A 22593-nucleotide genomic window follows, 5' to 3' on the forward strand; every position below is an offset into this window, starting at 1 on the left:
GTTACTGTTGAGCTAGTCCAATATGAGATTAGTGGGGGCATCCAAAGAAAAAATCTCTCTGCGGATGCCCCGCCGGTGGAAAAAAAAAACTTCCTTCTCTACATAAAGTAGGGAATCTGATCTCGGAGTTACTTGTAACGTATTCCTTACACATCAGGGAATAGTTCCCTGCGGATTTCATGCGGTTCGCCGCAGTTCGCCGCGAACGGCGCGGTTTGCGCCAGCTAGTCTATGGCGTATGGTCTTGATTCCTTTGCGGCGAACTGGGGCGAACTGGGGCAAACTGCTGCAAACTGCTGCAAACTGCTATAAGTAATATTTTTCTGTAGGTATAATATTTATAAAATAAATAAATTATACTTAAGTATATTTAAATTAGTTCTAAGATAAATATTAAGGCTATACTATATAATATAAAATTAAGAAATAAGTATTATATAAAAATCTAAGGTTTACTAGGTTATTTTAAATAATATTAGTAATTTGTAAAAGCCCTATAACGTATTCCACCACCGAGCCGGCCAAACCACCGAGCCGGCCACTTTTCCTTGGCACAACCAACACCATGTGCGCGCAGTTAATTTATTCGCAACTAGCTATAGAACTTGTGTACGACACACTTAGATCAGATTTAGAAGAAGCTTCTTAATCCTTTTTACACGTACGCGCATTGTGCCCAGCCTCTCCACAGTTTCCACAGCGCCGTTGAGCTGGTAGAGCCCTATTTGCACCATCTCTACTACCTACCTTTTTCCGTGGATTAGATGCTCCAGACACTTTAGCAGCTACGTACAACGCTGCTGTACCATACTCCATTGTACCGCCAGTCTGGATTCGCTTTCTTTTATAACCTTTACGCTTGGTTATCTCTGCTAGTTGCTCTTTAAGCTCTTTAACCCGGGCTTTAATAAGCATATTTTTGTGTAGCATCTCTTTAGCTCCTTTAATAAGCTTTAAGAAGCCTTCTTAGGCAGTTATTAGTAACTGTACAAAGGAATTACTTACTAGCCTTAACTATAATCTAAATTTGTACGTATTGCTTAGGGTCTTTAATTGCTATAGTATTTCTAGTAGGGGTGCTGGTGGTAGGGTCTGTAACTGTATATTAAGGCGATTAAGAACTACCTGCGTGTTAATAGGAACTAATCTAGAGGCCTTAAAGGCCTTCTTGCAGTTCTTATACGTAAATATATTAAAAAACGCGTTTTTAAAGGCTGGTAGGAAGCCTTCTTTATTAATACAGTAGACGCGTCGGCGTGCTAAGTCTTATATGCGTTAAGAGTACTTTAGCTTTAATAGTAAGAAGCACACTATATTAAGTAGCTAAAGTATATACAATAAATGCGCAGGCATACAGAGGGTAAGGATTTGTTATTTAACGCAATAATCCTTAAAATCTTGGTTAAAGTGGCTCTTATAGCCGTCTAATATTAGCAACCTGTATAACCCTACCTAACGCGCCTTTATATACGTGTTAAAGTGCTTTAACTACTTAAGACTAAGCTTATTATTAGTCTAGCTGTTTTTAGAGATAGAGAGCTTCTAATTATACAGTATTTCTGCTTCTTTATACTATATAGAGATATAAACGCGTCCTTTATAGATAATAAATAGTAGGGTTATATATCTAGCAGCGCAGATGCTCTAGATAACTGTAACCTACTCTCGGTTGCCTAGTTAAATAAGATTAGGCCTTATACATCTCTCTAAACCTGTAACAACCTTTATTATGCTAATTATACCTATTTAAAAGCCAGTCTTGTCAAAGTTGTAGATATTATCTAGGTGGACGCTATACTTAGCTATAGTCTCTTGCACGAGAGTAAACCACGTGTTGATAACCTCTGGGTTTTCCTGGAGTATCCTCTGGCGGTCCTTTGCCCGATTAAAAGCTATTTTAAGCTCCTTTATATAAGATATAAACTGTTAAGTCCAGTTCTTGCCCACTGGTGTCCCACTACGCGCAGCCAGTACTTTATCTGCTATATCTGCCACCTTATATAACCGGGGCGCAAATCCTCGCGAGTTTAGGTTAAGGATATATTGTATAATTATGTGCTCTTCGGTTGCAGTGAGCTTTAGGCAGTTTGGTCGTGATTGAGGTCGAAACGTGATTCCGTGGAGCCGATTAGAGAGCCGCTAATGTCGTACGTTGAAGGCTGCTGCAGCGCGTCGTATGGTCCTAAATTGACCAGAGGTAAAGGCTTGAAGCGCGAGATTAATACTGCCTTCTTGCTGAGATAGATAATCGCTGCGTTGTTGATGCATTGCTGTGTGAATATGGTGTTGGTTGTGCCAAGGAAAAGTGGCCGGCTCGGTGGTTTGGCCGGCTTGGTGGTGGAATACGTTATAAATATAGTATTAGCAAGATATTTTACTAGAATAGGAACTTTACTATTTATATTAGTAAATATGTATAAAATATTAAGTAGTAGTAGAATTGCATAATATTATAAAATTTTAGTTTTACTACTAAAATCCGCAACTTATTGCTAGAAACTACTAGAAACCGCAAGAAACTGCTAGAAACTGCTTAAACTGCAGTAACTTAAATTCCTCTGCCGGGAACTATTTCCCTGATATATACGATTTCTTAGAGGTATTAGAGAGAGGAGTTGCTTAGCAATAGTAAGTTAAGGCCCTTTATCTTGCTTCGGGGTATATTAAATTAGTTCGATGTTTTTCCCAGTAGCTCTATCCACAGCAGCCGATAACAATATTGCAATCAACTGGATCTGTTCTGCTGGCTTGTTCCCACAGGTTAGGTAGAGGCGTCCGTTATTGCTAATATGTGGGTTTAGTGCGTATAATATAAGGATAGAGAAATAGTTCCGTCGATAGCATATCCAAACTCTGTTGTTGGAGAAGAAGTTCTTTTCGATTTTGGCCTCAATGTAAGGGACAATGGTCTGGCCATTGCAAGTAATGTCAGTATAGTTCTCCTGTTGGTTGAAAGGGGGAGTATTACTTAGGACCTGTGAGTTGCTTAAGTAGTTCAGCATTGTCCCTGCACTACTGTACGAGGAGGCTGACGGAGCTCGTGAAATAGAATCGAGGTGCCCATGAAGCGAGAGAGCAGAGTGCCTGTGAAGACCAGGCGTGGATATAGTGTAGTTATCTCTAGTAGATGCTTCCAGGGATGGTGACACTGGATTGACAATCCCTGGTAATCGTGCAGGAGGTAACATGCCCGGTATCGAATGGTCCGTTCTAGTCTGCTGTCAGCTGTCAGCTGTCATGCATCAAAACTCAGGTTGGACGGGACGAAAAGGCTATCGAGCGTCAAGGCTACTTACATAGACGACATCCTTGGGCGCATATTCATGTTGCCCAACTGCTGGTAGTTTGGAAAATACTAGTTCGTAGTCGAGCATGAGTTTGCCAGGCTGGGGGTGTGATATCCGACGCTGGGTGCCAAAAAGGACGAGAAGGCCAGCGAGGATGCGTTTGAGCTCGATATAGAGCCTGAGCCGGAGTCGGAGAATCTAGTGCCGGTTTGGTGCCTATAGTAGGCCTGTTAGCCACGTCCTCTAGGCGTGCATTCGGAAGTAATGCCAGGAGGAGGCTATGGGGCGGCACGGCAAGGCAACGCTGTCGCACTTGGCAGGCTGCAAGGCCGGGGGCAGGCTGGAGGGTCCAATGGAGAGAATAGCAACGTATTGTGCTTCATGTGGTCGATGGGGCATGTAACGCAGCCCATTGCTGCCGCCGATAGAGTACAGCGAGGACGGCAAAGCTGTGGTGTACATGAGAGCCGATATGCTCGACGCTGGTGAACTCCTGCTCCGACGAGAAGGGGTAGTCAGACGCTAGGGGCAGCGGTTGGATGACTGCGGGCCAATTAGCCAATCACCCCGCGGAGGGGGGTTGGCGTGCAAGAGCGCACTACATGAGGTCGCAGCCGCGGCGGCCAGCGAGATATAGAAAAATCGCAGCAGGCGTGGAGGGGAGTAGTGGGCACTAGACAGGGCGAAGACAGGGCGATAGGGAGAGGAGGTGCGGAGAGGAATTGAGTGGTTTAACCCCAACAGTGCGAGGGGTTTAAGGCTGATTTACCTTGATTCATCACTGGAGATGCGCTGCTCACTCTCTACTCTTTGCTCGCTCCTGTTGGCCGTCTAGCCGCTCGATCTCGTCTGCGATGGCAGCAGGCATCGGGCTGGATTTGGGGTAACGTAATTCACAAGTGAGCTGGCCACCCAAGCGAGCTGGCCACCCAAGCGAGCTGGCCACCCCATCATTGGTACAATTTGGACGCTTTAGAACCCCAGCAATCTCAACAACCACAAAATATTTCAGGCTGTGACTTGGAATGATAATATGCGTGGCTATTTTAAGAATGTATGTTCATTTTTTAGTTCTCTTAAGAACCCTGTTTAGCCGTAGCAAAGTTTTGGTTAGTTTTGGCTCCTAAAATTAGGTAATACCTAAAATCTAATTGAATAATCCCTCTACATTGCTCTAAACTTTCTCTTAGCTATTAGGAAGAGCTAGATAGTATGTACAACCTTAGAACTGTACTTTATATTTTATGGCTGTCAAGATTGCTAGGGTTCTAAAACGTCCAAATTGTACCAATGATGGGGTGGCCAGCTCGCTGTAACGGGGTCGTCTCTTCTATACTTTCCAAGTACGCTCACTTAGGCAAAGGATAGGTCAAGTCGTCGTCGGGGTGCGATAGTTTTCAGAAGGAAAGGCAAATCAATCTAAGGCATAAGACGGGTTATTTCCAATAGGTAGTATTGAAGTCTTGAGTTGAACACGAGGTTCCTAACTACCGAGAATGAGTGTGCTTAAATACAAAAGACAACTCCTAAGAAACCTATGACTCGTTCCTGCTCGTTTGATTCTCAACGAGCACGCTCGTCCTTGCTCGTTCGATTTCCAACGAGCACTCACGTGACCTCCTGCCTCGTGACCTCGTAGCTAGCCAGGGGAGTCCAGCACTCCGAGGCGCTGTACCCTCGTACCCCTGGGTCCTGTATGCAGATTACGTGTAACCAATCTGATCTGCTTACTTGCTTCCTCGAATACCTCAGTAATCGAGCCCTTCGTGTTGAGTGCCTCGCTCGACACTTCAGCGAGCTAAGTTAGATAAGTTTAACTTACCAATCATAAATAACTAGCATGACGACTAATTGTTTAGTCACATGCTCCTTCTGCTGCCTAGTTAGCGAGCGAACTTTGATCACTCAATCTTTGTGCATTCTACCCGTTGTCCATCTCAATTCGCACCATAGCCGAATTTCTCACTGTTCCACTCTCCATGTCCATACTCCCTTAGGTCAGATGAGCCTAGCATTTGGGGTATGTGGTGGACCGACTTGCCCATCAATAGCATCGCGAAGGTAAGCTCCGTGTTGGTCCCCGATCACATGCCTGAAGTACCGATATTGGAGACCAGTATGGCCAATCTGGCCAATCTGGCGTCGACGTACAGGAATCAAGGCCAATAGGACGCAGCAGAAGAACGAACACTGGATTGATATCGTTGGTCCGCCGACACGAGACGGGCTTTTGGCCACGTCAGTCTTGCTTGCATGCTTTCTGTTTGGAGATGCTTGACTCACCATGGTGACAGAGGAGAGCACGCCGAGTGGCAGAAACCCATTCCCTAATGTACCGTCTCACTAAATAACTTCTGTACACGGCATTGTTGTCGGAGCAAGCTTGCATGCGCGATTTCTTGTATTGGAGGTTGCCTTTAGCCACTCTAGGTCCACCATGTTATAAACAACTAGAACCCGAGGAATTGGCTTGGCATGCGTGCCGGATCGACAAGAGATCGTTCTAGATTTGTGAACAAAGACGATTCGACGGAGGTGCTGCGGCTGACTCGCCATATGGCTTAGCAACATTGATCAATCAAGACTTTGTCCGATGATGTCCGATCCATACTTGTACTTCATATGAAACAGTATCACATATCGAAAAGTAAGCCCTACATCCTATCATTCTCTCTCATCGGCCGGTCAGTCGTCGAGGGAATTGGTCTCCACATTTCCGGTGTGCCAACGATGTCCGATTAGTTACTTGCTTCCGCGAATACCTCAGTATACGCGTCTTGTGTGTTATGGGTTGTGACACGTCGCTAGCAGTCCATTGGGGATGAATCGATCGGCGACATTGCATGTAAGTTAATCCTGGACTTACGCGATGAGGGCCAAGTAGATGCCACCTGCTACAGGAGAAGAGGAAGTGCGGTATTGATCCTGTGTGCCCGCAGTCGCATGCCGCCGTCTCACATGCCTTAATCTTGTAGAGGTATTCCTTGAGGAACGTCTTGCCTGTCCGCAGCTGCGTGAGGATCGCTGCCTCCACACTGTTCAGCTGCTGGTACAACTCCGCCGACCTGCCTAAGTGCAGTGCTGCGTCAATCCTCCTTGTGAACTCGCCCGTCTCCGCCCGTCTAGATGAAATAAATCCTGCTGCGATATTGGCTCTCTTCAGCGCAAGTCGTAGCAGATACCATGGTATGCCATCCCGCTGCGGCGGCTCGGCGCTTTCTTCTCTCGTTGCCGCCTTCGCCAGCTTGTCTGCTTCCTCGTTTCCCTTAAACCCAGCATGACCAGGGATCCAGTACAGCGTGACATTGGTCATGTGGAGCTTCTTGATGATGCCCGTTACCACTCGTCCTCTAACTCCGTATTGACTGCAGTGCCGACTGAGCGTCCGAAAATATCCGTATGCTAGGTGCTGGTGCTGGAGCGCCATCCCTATCGCGCGCCATACATGACAGGCCCCACGGCCAGTTGGATGCCTCGCTAATCGCCAGGAGTTCGGTGAGGCGGGTGTCCACCTGATCTGAACTTGCCACCGTCTTCGCAATGCGCGCTCGGGACGGCATTGCGTATACGCCAATCCCCGTCTTGCCCTTGCGCACCGATGCATCCACGTATATATCCACCTGTCCTGGCTTGTACTCCTCTACAATGGCTCGAGCTTGCTCCTCGTCTTCGTAGATCACGACCTTAGGTCGGGCTACCCACGGCGGGCATGCGTATGCTTTGACCTCTAGCACAGCATCGACTTGGACGTCTTCACACATCTCCATCTCCGCGATTTTCATGAGCGGCGACCGGTGCTTCGTGCACAGCCGTTGCCGTTTGATCCCAGATATTGTCAAAGGGATGTGCGGGTCGGCCGCCCTCCCTGCTTGTGGTGGCAACCTCTAGTTGCTAAACCCTTGGATTTACCACTCGTAAGCATATTTACTGATTGCAATTAAAGTTGAACTAATGATGGATGGAAGAGAGCTGCTGCATCAGTCAAATGCACACATGATCCGATTAGACACATGATAAACATAATCAAAGCCTTTAGTTGGCTAGATCTGCGTAGTACACTTAATCTGACTATCCAAGCGCTTCCGCCGACCAGCTATCTGCAACTGAGAGGAAAGGAGGAGGAGGACCTGCAAGGGGGTACTGATAGCGTCGGAACCCATAGACAAGCTCCGTATATTCTTGCATTTCAATCTTCAGATGAGGACTTCTTCACATGCATAATGCATCACGATTGATGTATTTATTCAAGTTCAGCAACCTTCTATTTGGCTGCACTGTCTATTCTTGAAAACAACACTATCCAAAGATGAATTCTATTTGGCAGGATATCAAACTCTTCTTCGGAGATGGTTTCGTCGCTCGGTCTAGTCCAATCCAGTTCAACACACACTGCTGTAACTTGAAGCAACCCTCTACCCAAAACGACAATGTATATTACGGAGTGGAAATAAACGAGGACGCCATGCCATTATTTTCCGCCCTGGGCGACACATGTGCTCCATCTTGCTCATGCTTAGAGATCAAGGAATTCATCAAGCACATTGAGGATTTCATTCAAACAGCGTCAAGTACGCATGTCAACGACTATTCGCTTCATACTGGGAAAAACGACACATCCGTTGATGATACGTGTATGTACGCGATGCGTGACGCAATCCAGTGGTGGGTAAATTGACATGGATCCTTGGATGGCCACCACTGGAAACAAATGTACATTGCATTCTCCACGATACCCGACGACGTCATGATCCCTCCTCAACATCTGATCAACGGCTCGTTTCGTCTTCTTGGAAACCGCCTTTCAGACGTACTGGCCGGCCTACGATCGGAAAATGTCCATCCAGATGACATCCTATTTATGGAAAAGCGCCTGTGGCGTCAATATACCCTGCAATATCTAGAAAAAATCGATCCTGGACTACGCACTAGATTGCTCTCGAAGACCATCTTGATGACTCAGTTCAGAACCATCACCGCAAATACTCATGGCGCCGCTGTTGCTCTTTTGGCTGCTCGGCAGACTAAGTCTCTAGGAGTAGCAGATACCGCTGTGGAAATGGCTGCTATATGTGACGCCATATCCATGGATATGGCAAAAGAAGCTTTGGGCATCTTACAAGGAGAACCTACCGAAACAACAGCCAGAGATCGGAAACAGCTCGGACGCGAATTACGATGGCTATACGTCAGATGCCTAGAATCTCTCGATTCTCATTCCAGTGCGTCCCTACTAAGGCGATTCGCAACTTCCGGTCTGCACTTCGTTCCTCTCATGGACAGGTATCGCGAATGTTTGGAACACGTTCGCTTTCCAATAGCCACTCCTTTATGTCGCAGACTGGACACTTATATCGTTGCATGATGGAGCATAAGCTTGGGTGTGGTTTGGTTTGGTTTGATCGCTCTAGTGGTCATTGGCTTGCAAACCATGGCCTAGTCTGTCGGGTTTTTGGTGACATGAACAGGTGTACTCGGGTTGCAGCACTACAACCTAGGATCAACAACTCAGATGCTAGTAACGTACCAGGATAGCATGCTGATACAGGAGGAAGTAACAGGTAGTGCAACAGCAGTGCGGCAGCACGGTATCAGTTCTGCATCAAAAGGATGTAACCAGCAACGTATCAAGAGAGCTGCCACGGGGGTGGCCCCCCTTCCTTCCCCTAGTATATAAACAACGAGCTAGACACCTATAGAAATCAGAGTTCACATCAATTTTCAACCTGAGTGGTGTGCTGCTCGTATTTCCATTCGCATCCACATAAGTAATAGTAGCATGCTCGTAATTGTCAGCTGGACTGCTGTGAAATCTCTCCCTATCCGCCCCACGGACTAATTCGCGTTAATGAGCGCAAGCGAATTGGTCTGTGGGGCGGATATAGTAGTTTGAGCCTGCATGTACACGTGGGCACATTCGACCTTACTCTAAAATGGCCTGAGCGACAGCAGGTGCATTGGGCTTTTCAAGCTCCTGCACTCTTTCAATCACTTCCTCGGTCGCGTTGGCAGCTATCACGGTTATGTAAGTACGGGCTTCTCACTCTCTCTCCAGTACGCACAAGAACGAGATACTCTGTGTAGATTACGGCATTCTAAATTTAGCAACTTTTTATATAAAAGATCTCCCGATGCATAGAACTAGATTTACGCGAATAGATCAGGGCGCCACATGCCTTCGTAGCAGCCGGAGAGGCTTGCATGGAACGCTTATGGATACGCACTGTGAATAGCAGCGATTAGGAGTCAGCCTTACGGATCGCATAAGAAAGGGACGAGCTTAATTACCACCCCCCCTTTCTCTCCGCACCACCCCCCTTTTCTCTTCCTACCACCCCACCTACATTTAGCCTAGCTCCGGCCGGTAATAACTTTGTTCCACTAATTAGGTTATCGCTTAGGCGATAGTAGTGTTAAATAACGGTCTTAATTCACCAATATAGCACCGGACCTCTTTTTCTACCGGACAAGCAGGCACCCTAACAGCGACCCAGGGCTCTATTTCCTTAGTCTCCGACAGTCAACTAGCCCTTAAAGATGGCCCTCTATCTACTCCTAAGGAGAAGGCTGTTTATAATGAAGGAGCTGGTGCAGCAGGAGGATCTTCGGGTGTAAGACCTTGGTATAATAGTGTATACAGCGTTCCTTTTAATCAGCAATTAAAAGTAGTCATCTAGGAGCTTTCCGCTTCTAGCTATAGTAAAGAGAGTGAATAGACTATTGCTGCATGTGTATATATCCTTTCTAATTCATATAGCCTTTCCAATTCGTGTATACATCCTTTCCAATTTGCATAAACAAGTAAATCTAATTAGTGGAACAAAGTTATTACCGGCCGGAGCTAGGCTAAATGTAGGGGGGGTGGTAGGAAGAGAAAAGGGGGGTGATGCGGAGAGAAATGGGGGGTGGTAATTAAGCTCGTCCTAAGAAAGTGCCTTTGTTATCCGCCAGCGATTCTAATGCGCTAGCGTTACGGGCCCATTTTGGCTCCCTCTGAACACTAGCGCTCACCTTGCTGACGATTCCGATGCATCATGCTCAATGTTCAGCCTCATCTGAATTTTCACTAAGTCACGTGTTCCGCACAGAGCCTATTATCCGGCAGGGCTTATGCGTAATGCACCTGTACAAAAGGTATTTAAGAGCAGTACGTGTCATAAGTACAAAGAATAAGGGCTGGTATAGATGCGTACCCAGCAGCGCATATATATATACTGGTGCGAAGTGTTGGCCTTTAGGAACAGTACGTTTGATTAAAGATGTCAGGGACCACGTGAGATAGGTACACGTGATCCAAGTTCTGAACCAGGTTCCTCCGAGTCCGTGAAATCCCTCTTTCTCCTTCTACTACGTCTTGTATCTGGTCTCGACCCCTACGGGCTAATACTATTGTTACTGTTCCTCCGAGTACCACTGCTGAATTGATTTCGCATGTGAACCCTGACACGGCTAGACGGCTTGTCAATGAGCCGAAATGGGACACTCGTCGCCTTGGCAAGTCTTGGCGTATGTGGCCCAGATCTGGGACACCCAGAAAACTCAAAAAGGAACGAAGAGCCAGTAGTATTTGTCTCTAACTTAGCCCGGATTTTGCGAATTTGTACCAATCCCCATGGCACCAGCTCTGACTTACGGCGGAGACGAGAAGGAGCAGTGTTATGCAGCGGTACTTGTGCCACACAGGGTAAGTGGTATCTTAAGCATCCTTGTCGCCCAGAAGGATGGACAACGCAATTGCATACAGAACTCGCGAGCTGTGTTGGGAAATAGAGCTCACGCACCGCCGCGTCGAATAGTCGCACATGGTGTAGCGGCTCCCGGAGTCCACAGGTTGAGCTAGCGTTGCATGATGACGAGCGATGGCTTATAGCAGCATATATTATCAACAACGCAGGCAGCTTGGTGTCGCGCTCGTGGGGATAGTTGCTAAGAGCTGGGTTGAAACTAAGACGAACGCAAAGAATCGCAGCGTGCGTGCCGACATTCGCTCGGCAGATGACCTGCTGATGGCCAGGCCAGGATGCTGGGGTCGTGATCGGAGAGAATAGCAATTGATCGAAGCTACGCGGGCTTAGAGCAACACTAGTAGTTAGACTCACCCCTACTCCTAAATTAGCTAGCAAGGTTGGCGCGCCAAGCCTCACCCAGCTCCCGCCATCAACCCTATCGCACGATCAACAATCTCCCGCGATCACCTAGCTCCCACTGCGGTAACCATTCACTGCAACGAACTAGCCGCCTGCTGGAGATATGTAATCATCAACGCGTGGGTCCTTACAATTCGCATGCCCTCAGGATCTCCAATTTCCGCCCAAGACAGAAGTTCTGCAGACACCGATATTCGGCATCCAGATCGCGTTGCTGCTTCGCAAGGCTCTCGAAGGTGCTCTGGAGCTGGGTATCTTCTTCGCTCTTCTTCATGCAACACTTATGCGCAGCCTTGCGGTTGGCCTCGCGCTGGTCGTCGCGGGATTGCGACATTTTGGAGCGCTTGGCTTTGCCTTGGCCGGTCGGGGTGGTTGAGGGCGGGCACACATCGCTGTCTTGCGGGGGCCGAGGGCGGAGCCTAACCCCTGGGCTTCTCTAAACTGCGGTCGGGAGGGGATGGGAATCCTGAAATCGCCACGGCCGTGCGCCATGTCACTCTGGGGATGTCCATATGAGAAAGGGTCTCAGGATCTTCGCCGAGGCTGCGACTAAGGCGGTATGACTGATGGGGATACTTGCGAGAATGGGGTGATCGTGTAAGTTAAACGCCGGAGGATTGGTGCGAGCAGAACCGTCCGCCCCGTCTGGAGCTCCCAACTAGTGATCGCTTCTGTTGGAGGCACCGATCGACGTGGCGGCTTCGCATGAATTTGCATGATAGCAGCCACAAGGCTGATGACGACTTCCGAGTATAGTAGTGAGGTTCTGAGGCTCGGATGGGGCCCTTTTATGAGTACCAGGAGTGATAAGAGCTCGATAGTGGTGCTGTGGCGAAGGAATTGTGTTACGCCATGGAAGGAGGCTCTCCACAAATCAGGCGCGATGGCGATGATGCGATCGTAATTTTTTGGTGGGAGCTGTTCTATGTGCTTAGAAGTGGCCACAGTACTGTACACGACTTATATAGAACTGTGGGAAATATCAATGTCTCCACAGAGTCTGAATTGCTTGAAGTCAATGTACCTATTGATTTTTTCGCCACGCCGGGTTTCTCGCCACCCAGGGATGGACCGTAGCTGTATTGTATTTTACGCTATGCCTAAATGCGGCCCTCTTGTAGAGACATCTATGAATAGTCACGTGCTGGCTATTTTTGGCGCGCGTGAGTTGCCAGCTGTGTGCCCCATTCGTGCCTCCATAAGATGCTAGAGGAGCGCCTTGAGCTGCCTAAATTCAAACGGAAAAACAGCACGTGATCCAAGTGAATAAACTCCTGCCAACAATACAAGCTAGTTAGAATCTAGGTGACTAGCGAAATCTAATATCCTCCTCCTAACAAAGCATCAGCCTTTACTTTCTAATCGGCACGCTCTCAACGTCGCAGAATAGGTAAGAAAGTAAGGATGTTTGACACCTAAAACCCGCTTACTCAGCTGTACACACTCGTCTATTAACTTGAGAGCCTCGGGCTGCTTTCCGATAGCTTTCCACATGGAGGATAGATTGTTCATGCTGCTCAGCGTGTCTGGATGCTCCGGCCCAAGCACCCTCTTGCTCATCTCCATCACTTGCACTTCCAGCTCTTCGGCCTCGTCCCACCGGCCTTTGTTCCTGTACGTCGACGCCAGGTTGGCCATGTTGGCCAGCGTGTCTGGATGCTCCTGCCCAAGCACCTTCTTGCAAGTCTCCATCACTTGCACGAACGCCCTCTCCGCCTCATTCCAACGCCCCTCCTGGTATAGACACATCCCCATTTTCCATAGCAAACTAGTTCTAGCCTTGTTATCTTCACCGGCGATATCGCCTTCCAACGCGTAGCTAGCGTGTGCTAGATACTTTCTCCACACCGTCCTGTTATAGTGTTCGTAGTCCGGGAACACTTCCCCGAGTCGCAAAATAGCTCGCTCCGTCGACTGCGCGAGCAATTCTTCCTTTCGTAGCCAATTCCGCGTTGCTAAATGCACCAGCCGATGGAGATCGAGGCACTTATCGACCGGTCGCTTAATAACAAACGAATACGCAGTAAGTGTTCCGATTGCATCTACTTCCTTCTTCCGCGACGCCCCTGGCGGAAGAAGAGACTGCGGAATGTCCTTTGGCTCTATACAGGCCATGAACGACAAGTAATTGGCCGCCAGCCGATCGCGCTGCTGGATTTGATCAAACGAAATCAGCCATGTTGTGGCTACCGGATTCTTAATGTCACGATACCTCCCGTCGGCTTCAAACTCCTCGCTGAGAAGATCAATCACCTCCTCTTCTTGTTCGGCCAGAAGCGAAAGATAGTCTGCGAGTGATATCGCATTCTCGTTAATGTACGCCGCTGCCTGTATAATGGCTAACGGAAGGTAGGTGAGCTGCAAAAGTAGTGCACTTGTCTCTTGCCAACTTTTAGCGAGATCCGCATTGACTAGGCACTTCCCTAGCAGTTGGGCAGCCGCGTCTTCTCCCATCTCCGGAACGTCCACCACGTTCTTTTGCGCGAGCTTGACTGCTATCTTCCTATCGCGCGTCGTGAATACAATGGCTCCTTGCTTGCTCTTCGGGAGGTAGTCGATCAAAGGGTGCGCTCCCTGCCCAGACTGTAGCCCAGGTTCAGCCTTAGCAATCCACATGTCGATGGTGTCGGCCTTGTCGAACACTAACAGCCACTGTCCTGTGCTTTCTTTACTAAGATGTGCTTGCACCAGTCTCTTCACGTCCGCCTTGTCGTCTTTACACCCAGGTATACCAAGCTGCCGGGCAACGTCTAGGTTAGATTGGTGCAGGCTTTCCATGTTGACTGCAGAAATCCAGATAATCGAGCAGTGGTTTGGCTTGTCAGCGACGCGGTACAGCAGTTCGATGACCAGCTGGGTTTTTCCCACGCCTCCGAGACCAGTAATCGCAAGCTTCGCGGTACGATGCTTGCTGAACAGCATCTCTTCGAGCCGAGCCAGCTCAGGCTCGCGGCCAGTGAAGTAAGAGTTCCGCTCAAACGGCACGATCTATGTCGGATTCACTAAGGGTGTTTTTGGCTGTTTGGCGGAGGATAACGATGGATGATTGCGAAAGAGCTCACTGAGCTGGTGGTTTCCTGAATACCTCTCGAGCTCCCTCAGGAGCCGCCTAGATGCATGATGCTCGCCCTCGCCGTAGATAGCTTCCATATGAATATCAAAAATTCCTAGCAGAGAGTAAACCTTGTCTTCGGGGCGCTTAGTTATTCTGTTTGCCGCCCATGACATACGCTCATCGATCGTAAAGCGAGATAGCGGCTCCCCTCGAAGCGCATGAACAGAAATGCCCGCAACCTGGTGAATCTGCTTTTCTAGCGACTTTCTGTCTCTAAGCCGCTCACGCTTTCGTGAGAAAAATTCGACGCATTGAGGAGCAATAAGCTCTTGTAGCGTCCAGCCTCGAGTGAACCACCGACTTTTCCGCAGCAGGGAGTCTCTGTCGTCCTCGCCTCCAGGAATCGAGACATCTGCGAGGAAAACATAGCATTTGATGGCATTCTGGTACCACCGAAACATAGAGTTGATACTTTCGGTAAGCTCGGCGGCATTTGTCTTGTCAATACAACAGGTGTCTATCCAGCAGTAGCCCAGCCCGTCATTCTTGGCTTGGACTGCGCAGAAACGGAGCTTATCATAGCCGGCCTTGCCACTTCCAGTGCCATCTATGATGTCTTTGTACGTGACTTCATCGCCGTCAGGGCCCCAGGTGTGCGAGAGTATGGCGTAGGGAGGAATCTCATCTTCAGTAAATTCGGCCAGGCTGAAGCTAGGGTAATGGCCGAGTTGTAAAAGGCGCATTGTTGCACCGGATCCAGAAGCCGTAGGCCCCACAAGTACGATAATTTGAGCCACGAATCCAGTGGCGATGGAACTAAAAAGGAATAACAGAAATATTGATGGCAGAGATGGCTTTACAGGCACTCGAGGTTGCGACGTCTGGGGGGCATGTTGGGCTGAAGGCTGGCATCGGGGACAGGGTGGCACAGCCACATCCAGTTCGAAGGATACGTGGCCGGCTGAGGCTGCGGGGTTAGAGTAAGCTTGGCTTGCTGGATGATATAAGTAAATTACACCGTAATGATTACGTAGGACGTGCGGGATCGTTTTGTCTTAGCCGTAATTGGTAATTGCTTTAGCCAGAAGTACCGACCAGGGTGGCGATCTTGCATGAAATTGCGTGCGATAGCAGCCACAAGGCTGATAACAACTTCCTAATACAGTAGTGAGGCTCTGAGGCTCGGATAAGACCATTTCATGAGCATCAGGAGTAATAAGAGCTCAACAATGGTGCTGTGATAAAGGAATTCTGTTACGCCATGGAAGGAGGCTCTCCGCAAACCAGGCGTGATGGCGACGATGCGACCGTAAATTTTTTTGTGGGGGCTGTCCTGAGTGTTTAGAAGTGGCCATAGTACACGACTTATATAAAAATGTGGGAAATATCAACGTGTGCACTGAGTCTGAGTTGTTTGAAATTAATGTACCTATTGATTTTCTCGCCACGCGGGGTTTCTCGCCACCCAGGGACGGACCTTAAGTCGGGTTCTAGAATTTTCAATGAAGAAAAGTACTCCGACGTTGTTCTTTTTGTGTATGGTGTTAAGCTTCATGCTCATAAATTCGTCCTCTGCCTACAAAGCCCAACTTTGAGAATGCCTTTAAGGAAGAATTCATTGAGGGCAATACCAACGTCATTGAATTTGATCAATATAGCGGGAGTGCTTATTGGAGAGTGTTTGAATACCTCTACACTGGTGCCTACTCAGATGGCTTCACCGTTGTCAACTTAGAAGGTTAGTATATAGGCTTCAACGATCTTCAAAGATGATAACATTATTAGAGGACCCAGCATTGCTAAAGGACCTTCGAGTCTATACGCTGGCAGACATGTTCTTTTCAGAAGGTCTTAAGAAACTTGCCTTAAAGAGGTTCCAGCAGGAAGTCGAAGAGCATTGGAGGAGCGATGAATCTCCGGAATGCATCCGAGAAGTCTACAGTTCTACGCATGAGCGTGCCGCGGCAGTTCGAGCTGCTGTAGTAGAAGTTGCAGCTCGGAATGTGCAGGAACTAGGCAGAAAGGAAATTTTCCAGGACCTCATCCGCAAAGGGGGCGACTTTGCAGTTGACTACGTGGAACGTCTAGGACGTCGTAGTAATGACATTTGGTTCGGACGTTAAAGCCCCGTCCCGCACTCATCCGCAGTCACCACTTAGACATCCTACATTATCATATCTTGAAGAAATTTGACATGCTTCAGATGTCCGTGACGCAGCAGGGGCGCAGAGTTGGAGTGCTTCTCCATGCTAGGAAAAGACTACCAAGAACATAAGCAAGATTGCCCTATTTTTCTTGCTGTGACCCAGGAACCTGTGGAGAAATGGCTGAAAATAAATGTAACGTTGATCGTAAGGTCATAGACTCGCGAGGGAGGACTTAATATGTTAATTAGCGGAAGCAGTTTCGGCACGGCGAGTTTTTCGCCACGCAGGGAGGGAGGTCTTTGGTCGATGTGAGAAGAAAGACTAAACTGGGTGCGAGTTATGTACAGATCGAAGACCCTTTAAAGGCAGCCAGAAGTAGACCACAGACATGCGCCCGAAATGGGACACTCATCGCCTTGGCAAGTCTTGGCATATGTGGCCTATATCTGGTACAGCCTTAAACAGAACATGGAGCCACTATCTATCTCCAAGCCTAAGTCAGCGTGCTACAGAAAAGTCGGTGGTTTACCCAAGTCTGGACGCTACAGAGGAGGATCTAGCGGTGTACAATCAACTATACTGCGAGCCGATTAATAAACACGAGGTCAAGGCCGCAGTGTTCAGGGCTAGCCCAGACAAGGCGCCTGGCAGAGATGGTATGCCAGCACGTGTATGGAGGGAACTATGGCCTGTGCTAGGTGACGGAGTACGTATTCTTAGCCAGCTAGCCTACGGAGTATGGTACGGCTAGCTCAGCTACCTTGATATAGAACACGGTTCCTATACTTAGCCCACACAGTTCTACGGTACGGCTACGTAAGCCTCCACGCACACAGAGTATATATACGGCGTACGTAGCCTAGATAGATGCTCATCCAATACATCACTTACCTCGTTCAATGCATTGTTTCACCTCCATCCTCACTAGGGGATAAGATCACGCTGCTCTTTGCCCGGTCTCTCGAGACGGGGAAGGCGCCAAAGGAATGGGAAATCGCAAAGATCGTGCCGCTGCAGAAGCTGAAGCGGAAAGACTACATGGTGGCCAACAACTACAGGCCGATCTCACTCCTACCAACGCTTGAGAAGGCGCTTGAGTCCCTGGTGGCTGAGAGGATCGCATACCTAGTAGAGGAGTTCACTCTCCTGCCCAAGACGCACTTCGGAGCCTGGAAGCAGAGATTGACAACGCACGCGCTGTCGTACCTCTGCGAGGCTGTGTTCAAGGCATGGAGAGGAAAGAAGACCTTGTCACTGGTGTTGTTTGATGTTAAAGGGGGCATACAACGTGGCCACGGAGCCAGAAATCAGAAGGCTGCGGCAGCGACAGATCCCCGAGACGATCGTGCGGTGGGTACAAGATTTCTGCACCAACCGCGAGGCCTGCATCCTTGTCAACGGCTTCACGATAGACGTACAGACGCTCCCGCAAGCAGGACTGCCGCAGGGGTCAGCACTAGCTCCAATCCTCTTCCTGTTCTTTAATGCGGATCTCGTGTAGAACGCAATAAGACATGGCAGCTCAATGGCCTTTGTCGACGACTACTCGGCGTGGGTTATGGGGCCGTTAGCGGAGGAGAATACTCGAGTCATACAGGACGAAGTAGTGCCGATGCTGGAGAAGTGGGAACGTACAAGCGGAGCATAGTTCGAGGCGGCCAAGACATCCTTCATCCATCTCACACGATACAATGCCGCAGGTTGAGACAGCAGAACGCCGCTCCGATTTAAGGGGAATGAGGTCGCGCCCACAGACAAGGTCAAGCTTCCCGGGGTGACGCTCGACAAGGAGGTGCGGTTCAAGACGCATCTAGCAGATAAAGCAGGCAAGGCCACTAAGGTGGCGCTGGCACTGCGCAGAATGAAGGGACTGCAACCTAAGGCGGTCAGGCAGCTAGTGCAGAGTGCAGTGCTGCCGGTGGCGGACTACGCATTACCGGTGTGGTACCCAATTGCGACACACGACATGAAGCAGCTGCTCCAGCAGGCGCAGCGGATCACGGCGCAGGCTGTAATTAGGGGATTCCGCACCGTTGCGCTATCAGTGGCAGAGGTAGAGGCAGGTCTGCTCCCGATGGAGCAGACGCTGCGGGAGCAAGTCATCGCGTTCTGGGTGTCAATCCACAAGCTGGGTCAGTCGCATCCTCACTATAGAATCAAACGGCAACGGCTGTGCATGAAGCACCGGTCGCCGCTCATGAGAATCGCGGAGATGTGTGAAGACGTCTAAGTCGATGCAGTGCTAGAGGTCAAAGCATAACACGCGCCAAGGCCTGCAAACAAGCCTGCTTTATCCCCAAGATTGGCTGGAGGATCAGCTTCTCGAACTGGTCTTTCAGAGCTCTGTCTGATATAGCCGAGTCCTCGTCGAGCGCCTTTCTTATGCCGGGTAGCATGCCTGGCTCATAGGCCACCAAGTCGTTAGCGATGGTGGTGAAGAATCGTACGGCGGTGCCGCGCTCGCCTTCGCCTCCCTTGAAGAAGAAGCTTGCTCCTAGCTGGCCGTGGCTGGCAAATGACTGGGCAATTGTCCGCGCAATTGTAGACTTTCCCGTGCCAGCCATGCCGCTCAGCGAGAATAGAGGGTTTCCCTCCTTGTTGTTTGCCCAATTTGTGATGTCGTGCAGCAACGCGGTACGGGTGTTCGCTAGGCATCATGCGTTGTGTTCTTCGGTATGGAAGTTGTAGGATGCACCTTTGGCGGTAGGTAGTTTGTTCAAGTCTAGCTTTCGATGAAGAGTGTAAGCATCTTGAGTGGCCAGGCCTAGCTTCTGGTTAAAGTCAGGCATTAGATCCCTAGGGTTGGTCAGCTACTTTTGCGTGCGCCGAAAGAAAGGGAATCAGGAACTTGCATCTGGTCAGCCTAGAGGGCTAGCGCGAAGGTGTGCTTGTAACCTTCTATGCTAGAAATAATCTTTTCAACCTGCTTGCTGGTGAACAGCCACTTTAGAGCTCGCTCTCCAAACGGGCTCATAACCTTACGAGTCTTCCCCGGCTCCAGCTCCCCCTTCAGGTGTTCTAGCTCCCGCAAGCTTTGCTTAAGCGACTTAAATAAGTCATGAGTGGTTGAGAGTCGTACTTCGTGTCATCCGTCTAGTAGCTTCTTAATGTTTTCTAGAGCGCGCTTGATGTTGCCAACTTTCTTCTGGAGGCGTTCGATGTCATTCTTCGCGTCCTTGACGGCAACGGAGTACTGGAAGCAGAGCGAGGCGATTTTGGTAGATATATCGATTACGGCGATGACGCTTGCCTGAAAGGCCGTCCATAATGCGATGCCTGGAACAGGGGAGAGATATGCTGGTAGATCGGAAATCGCACTGTTGTAGGTTGACGAAGCAGTGAACCCGCTCTCAAGCTGTAAGAAGTGCTGCGATCTATCATCAGCCGCACAAGGCTGAGAAGGCAGGCCCTGCAGCAGCATCACGGACGCGGGGGTCCAAAAGGTCTCGGGAGTAGCCGAGACCCGCTTTTCTCTTAACTTAAAGGGATTAGACTGGACTGGAGCGGGCCTCCGGAATCTGTACGAGATGCGTACCATTCCAAAGTTCGCGCCACGGGGATTGGTACGAATTCGGCAGAATCATAACTAAGTTAGTACGAGATGCGTACTATTACAAAGCCATGGGGATTGGTACGATATCCATGTTGAGCAAGTGATTGTGTCTGCTTTTTTCATTGTCTGGCTATGGATGGGCGGGGTGCCTCATATATGTATCCATTCTCACCCCTTGTCACATCGTTTCAGCCACCATTAACCGTGACATTCAACACTCCCACTCGATGGCTATCTTCACTAGGAAGAGTGCTAGCGACAATTTGTCACGGCTCTGACAGACCCCGTTAAAACCTTCAAAAAACCTTGAAGGCAAAAAGAGAAGGAAAGGGTGCCTGTGTTCTGCCTCCGCTCGAAGCTGATAGTTCGTGCGGATCACTCGATACCTAGCCCTCTCCGAAACCATTCAAATCTGTCTCGTGCAAGAGGCTTGGTAAATCCATCGGCGATTTGTGCTGTAGTTGGAACATACTTCAGTTCAACTGTTCCAGCGTCTTGAACCTCTCCTTGCCACTTGCGCTGGATTTCCATATGCTTCGTGCGTGAGTGGTACTGTGGGTTCGAGGATAGAGCGATGGCTCCCTGGTTGTCGCCACATATGATCGTTGCGGCTTTTCCTTGGCCCATGTTCAGCTCATTGAGGAGTCTTCTTAACCAAATCGCCTCCTTGGTCGCTTGTGTCTGTCCTATGAATTCTGCTTCACAGGTTGATAGAGCGACGACGCTCTGGCGCTTGGACTGCCAGCTGATTGCTCCGCTCCCGATGTTGAACAGGTATCCAGCTGTTGATCGTCTTGTATCGCGACATCCAGCCCAGTCTGCGTCTGTGAAACCCTTCAACATCTGGAGGTGACCTTTGTATGTGAGTCTGAGATCCCTTGTGCCTTTGAGGTACCGCAGGATGCGTCGAGCAAGCTTCATATGTTGTGGCCCAGGATTTGCTAGATGCCGGCTCACCATGGAAACTGCATATGCGATGTCTCCTCTAGTTCCAAGCATGATGTACATCAGAGATCCTACGATGCGTTGGTATTCCGCTTTTCGATCTGGAGGGCAGTTGTATTCTGGGATGTTCTCTGATAGTGGTGAGGTTTCTATCGGCGTGCTGATGGGAGCGCAGTCGTCGATTCCGAACTGATGAACAACCTTGTTGATGTAAGCTTCTTGACTTAGGTATAGTATCCTGTTCTGACGGTCTCGCTGGATAGACATCCCGAGGTAGTAGCTACACGGTCCAAGGTCCGTCATTTGGAAACGGTTTCTCAGGCCTCTCTTAATCCTCTTGATTTCTGCGATGCTTGGTCCAACGATCAGAAGGTCGTTAACGTACACCGCGATGTACATGTTGCTTCGTACAAAGATTCCAAGGTCGGCGTTGATTGGTTCAAAGCCGAGACCACGTAAGAAGTTTGTAAGGGTCTGATACCAGATGCGAGGAGCTTGCTTCAGGCCGTAGAGTGCTTTCCGGAGTTTGCAGACCCTTGGTGTGCCGTCCGCCATATGGTGTGGCTGTTCGACGTAGATCTCGTGGTCTATATCACCGTATAGGAAGGCCGTCTTGACGTCCATTTGTTCGATCTCAAGGCCCAGGGCGGCCGCGATTGCGAATAGAGCCTTGTAGCTCATTGGCTTGACAACAGAGGCGAACGTTTCGTCGTAGTCGACGCCCTCTTCTTGAGTGAAGCCCCTAACCACCCATCTGCTCTTGTGGCGGATGACTTCTCCATGCGGTCCTCGCTTGAGCTTGAAGACCCATTTGCCGCTGAGAACCCGTCGATCTCTGGGAGGGTTAACAAGCTCCCATGTTTTGTTCTGTTTGAGCGAGTTGGCTTCTTCGAGCATTGCCCTCTCCCATTCGGGCCAGCTCGTGTCGTTCTTCGCTTGGTGAACAGTTTTTGGTTCAAAGGGTTCCGTTTCTTCCGCAGCTACTGTTAAGAATGTTGGGAGTATATTGCCTTCAGGTACATTCATCAGCGCGAGTTCTTCTGCGCTATCATCGGATATATCTGATGCGGCCTGCGGGATGCGGATTCTAAGTTCAGGGTGATATTCTAAGGCTTCTTGCCTCACTCCATGAACTGGGCGATCAAGCTGGAGTCTTGGATATCGTTGCCGTTCTCCTGAGGCTTGGTCGTGTGGAGCGTCGTCCCGTTGCTGGCCGCTATTAGGCAGTGGATTGTCTCTTTCTGGAGTATCTAAAAATGACCCGAAAGTATCGTCACTCCTAAGAGACGACAAGGTCCTGTCTCCCTGCTCAGCAACTGACTGCGAGTTATCATCACTCGATTGGGACGGCGCTCCCTCTTCTGAGTTATCGTCACTCAGTCGAGATAGCGTTTGCGAGTCTTCGTCACTCGTCCGAGGTAATATTTGCGGGTCCTCAGTGCCCGCCCGAGGTAGTATTTGC

The 22593-nt window shown here is 49.3% G+C and overlaps 11 protein-coding genes across 11 annotated transcripts; 2 read left to right on the forward strand and 9 right to left on the reverse strand.

Moving 5' to 3' along the window:
* Positions 1-645: 645 nt before the first annotated feature.
* BDZ99DRAFT_392654 (uncharacterized protein) lies at positions 646-966 on the reverse strand (the record flags this gene model as incomplete). Its single annotated transcript, XM_033715803.1, has 1 exon — positions 646-966. A coding segment is annotated over one exon (321 nt), but the record flags the coding sequence as incomplete, so codon positions are not given.
* Positions 967-1056: 90 nt separating this feature from the next.
* Positions 1057-1266, reverse strand: BDZ99DRAFT_392883 (uncharacterized protein; the record flags this gene model as incomplete). Its single annotated transcript, XM_033715818.1, has 1 exon — positions 1057-1266. A coding segment is annotated over one exon (210 nt), but the record flags the coding sequence as incomplete, so codon positions are not given.
* Positions 1267-1722: 456 nt separating this feature from the next.
* BDZ99DRAFT_81239 (uncharacterized protein) lies at positions 1723-2282 on the reverse strand (the record flags this gene model as incomplete). Its single annotated transcript, XM_033728922.1, has 1 exon — positions 1723-2282. A coding segment is annotated over one exon (204 nt), but the record flags the coding sequence as incomplete, so codon positions are not given.
* Positions 2283-2654: 372 nt separating this feature from the next.
* Positions 2655-3316, reverse strand: BDZ99DRAFT_465382 (uncharacterized protein; the record flags this gene model as incomplete). Its single annotated transcript, XM_033720531.1, has 2 exons — positions 3050-3316; positions 2655-2927 (listed from the first exon to the last, which is right to left on the reverse strand). Coding segments are annotated over exons 1-2 (274 nt in total), but the record flags the coding sequence as incomplete, so codon positions are not given.
* A 2858-nt stretch (positions 3317-6174) lies between these two features.
* BDZ99DRAFT_342563 (uncharacterized protein) lies at positions 6175-6405 on the reverse strand (the record flags this gene model as incomplete). Its single annotated transcript, XM_033714391.1, has 1 exon — positions 6175-6405. A coding segment is annotated over one exon (231 nt), but the record flags the coding sequence as incomplete, so codon positions are not given.
* Positions 6406-6637: 232 nt separating this feature from the next.
* Positions 6638-7069, reverse strand: BDZ99DRAFT_523153 (uncharacterized protein; the record flags this gene model as incomplete). The annotated part of the gene is made up of 1 exon (XM_033725782.1): positions 6638-7069. The coding sequence occupies one exon, from the start codon at positions 7067-7069 to the stop codon at positions 6638-6640; it is 432 nt and encodes a 143-aa protein (XP_033574511.1).
* Positions 7070-7593: 524 nt separating this feature from the next.
* BDZ99DRAFT_489810 (uncharacterized protein) lies at positions 7594-8649 on the forward strand (the record flags this gene model as incomplete). The annotated part of the gene is made up of 2 exons (XM_033723013.1): positions 7594-7918; positions 8093-8649. 2 exons carry the CDS (start codon positions 7594-7596, stop codon positions 8647-8649), a joined length of 882 nt encoding a protein of 293 aa, XP_033574512.1.
* Positions 8650-10597: 1948 nt separating this feature from the next.
* Positions 10598-11765, reverse strand: BDZ99DRAFT_500693 (uncharacterized protein; the record flags this gene model as incomplete). The annotated part of the gene is made up of 2 exons (XM_033723743.1): positions 10598-11345; positions 11563-11765. 2 exons carry the CDS (start codon positions 11763-11765, stop codon positions 10658-10660), a joined length of 891 nt encoding a protein of 296 aa, XP_033574513.1. The 3' UTR covers positions 10598-10657.
* Positions 11766-12470: 705 nt separating this feature from the next.
* BDZ99DRAFT_510341 (HET-domain-containing protein) lies at positions 12471-15229 on the reverse strand (the record flags this gene model as incomplete). Its single annotated transcript, XM_033724467.1, has 2 exons — positions 12471-14355; positions 14494-15229. 2 exons carry the CDS (start codon positions 15227-15229, stop codon positions 12776-12778), a joined length of 2316 nt encoding a protein of 771 aa, XP_033574514.1. The 3' UTR covers positions 12471-12775.
* An 847-nt stretch (positions 15230-16076) lies between these two features.
* BDZ99DRAFT_392862 (uncharacterized protein) lies at positions 16077-16609 on the forward strand (the record flags this gene model as incomplete). Its single annotated transcript, XM_033715817.1, has 2 exons — positions 16077-16211; positions 16256-16609. Coding segments are annotated over 2 exons (489 nt in total), but the record flags the coding sequence as incomplete, so codon positions are not given.
* Positions 16610-18882: 2273 nt separating this feature from the next.
* BDZ99DRAFT_537277 (uncharacterized protein) lies at positions 18883-19308 on the reverse strand (the record flags this gene model as incomplete). The annotated part of the gene is made up of 1 exon (XM_033726611.1): positions 18883-19308. Exon 1 carries the CDS (start codon positions 19195-19197, stop codon positions 18883-18885), a length of 315 nt encoding a protein of 104 aa, XP_033574516.1. The 5' UTR covers positions 19198-19308.
* Between the last annotated feature and the right edge of the window lie 3285 nt (positions 19309-22593).

The sequence above is a fragment of the Mytilinidion resinicola genome, assembly GCF_010093595.1.
Source record: "Mytilinidion resinicola strain CBS 304.34 unplaced genomic scaffold BDZ99scaffold_14, whole genome shotgun sequence".
NCBI lineage: Eukaryota > Fungi > Ascomycota > Dothideomycetes > Mytilinidiales > Mytilinidiaceae > Mytilinidion > Mytilinidion resinicola.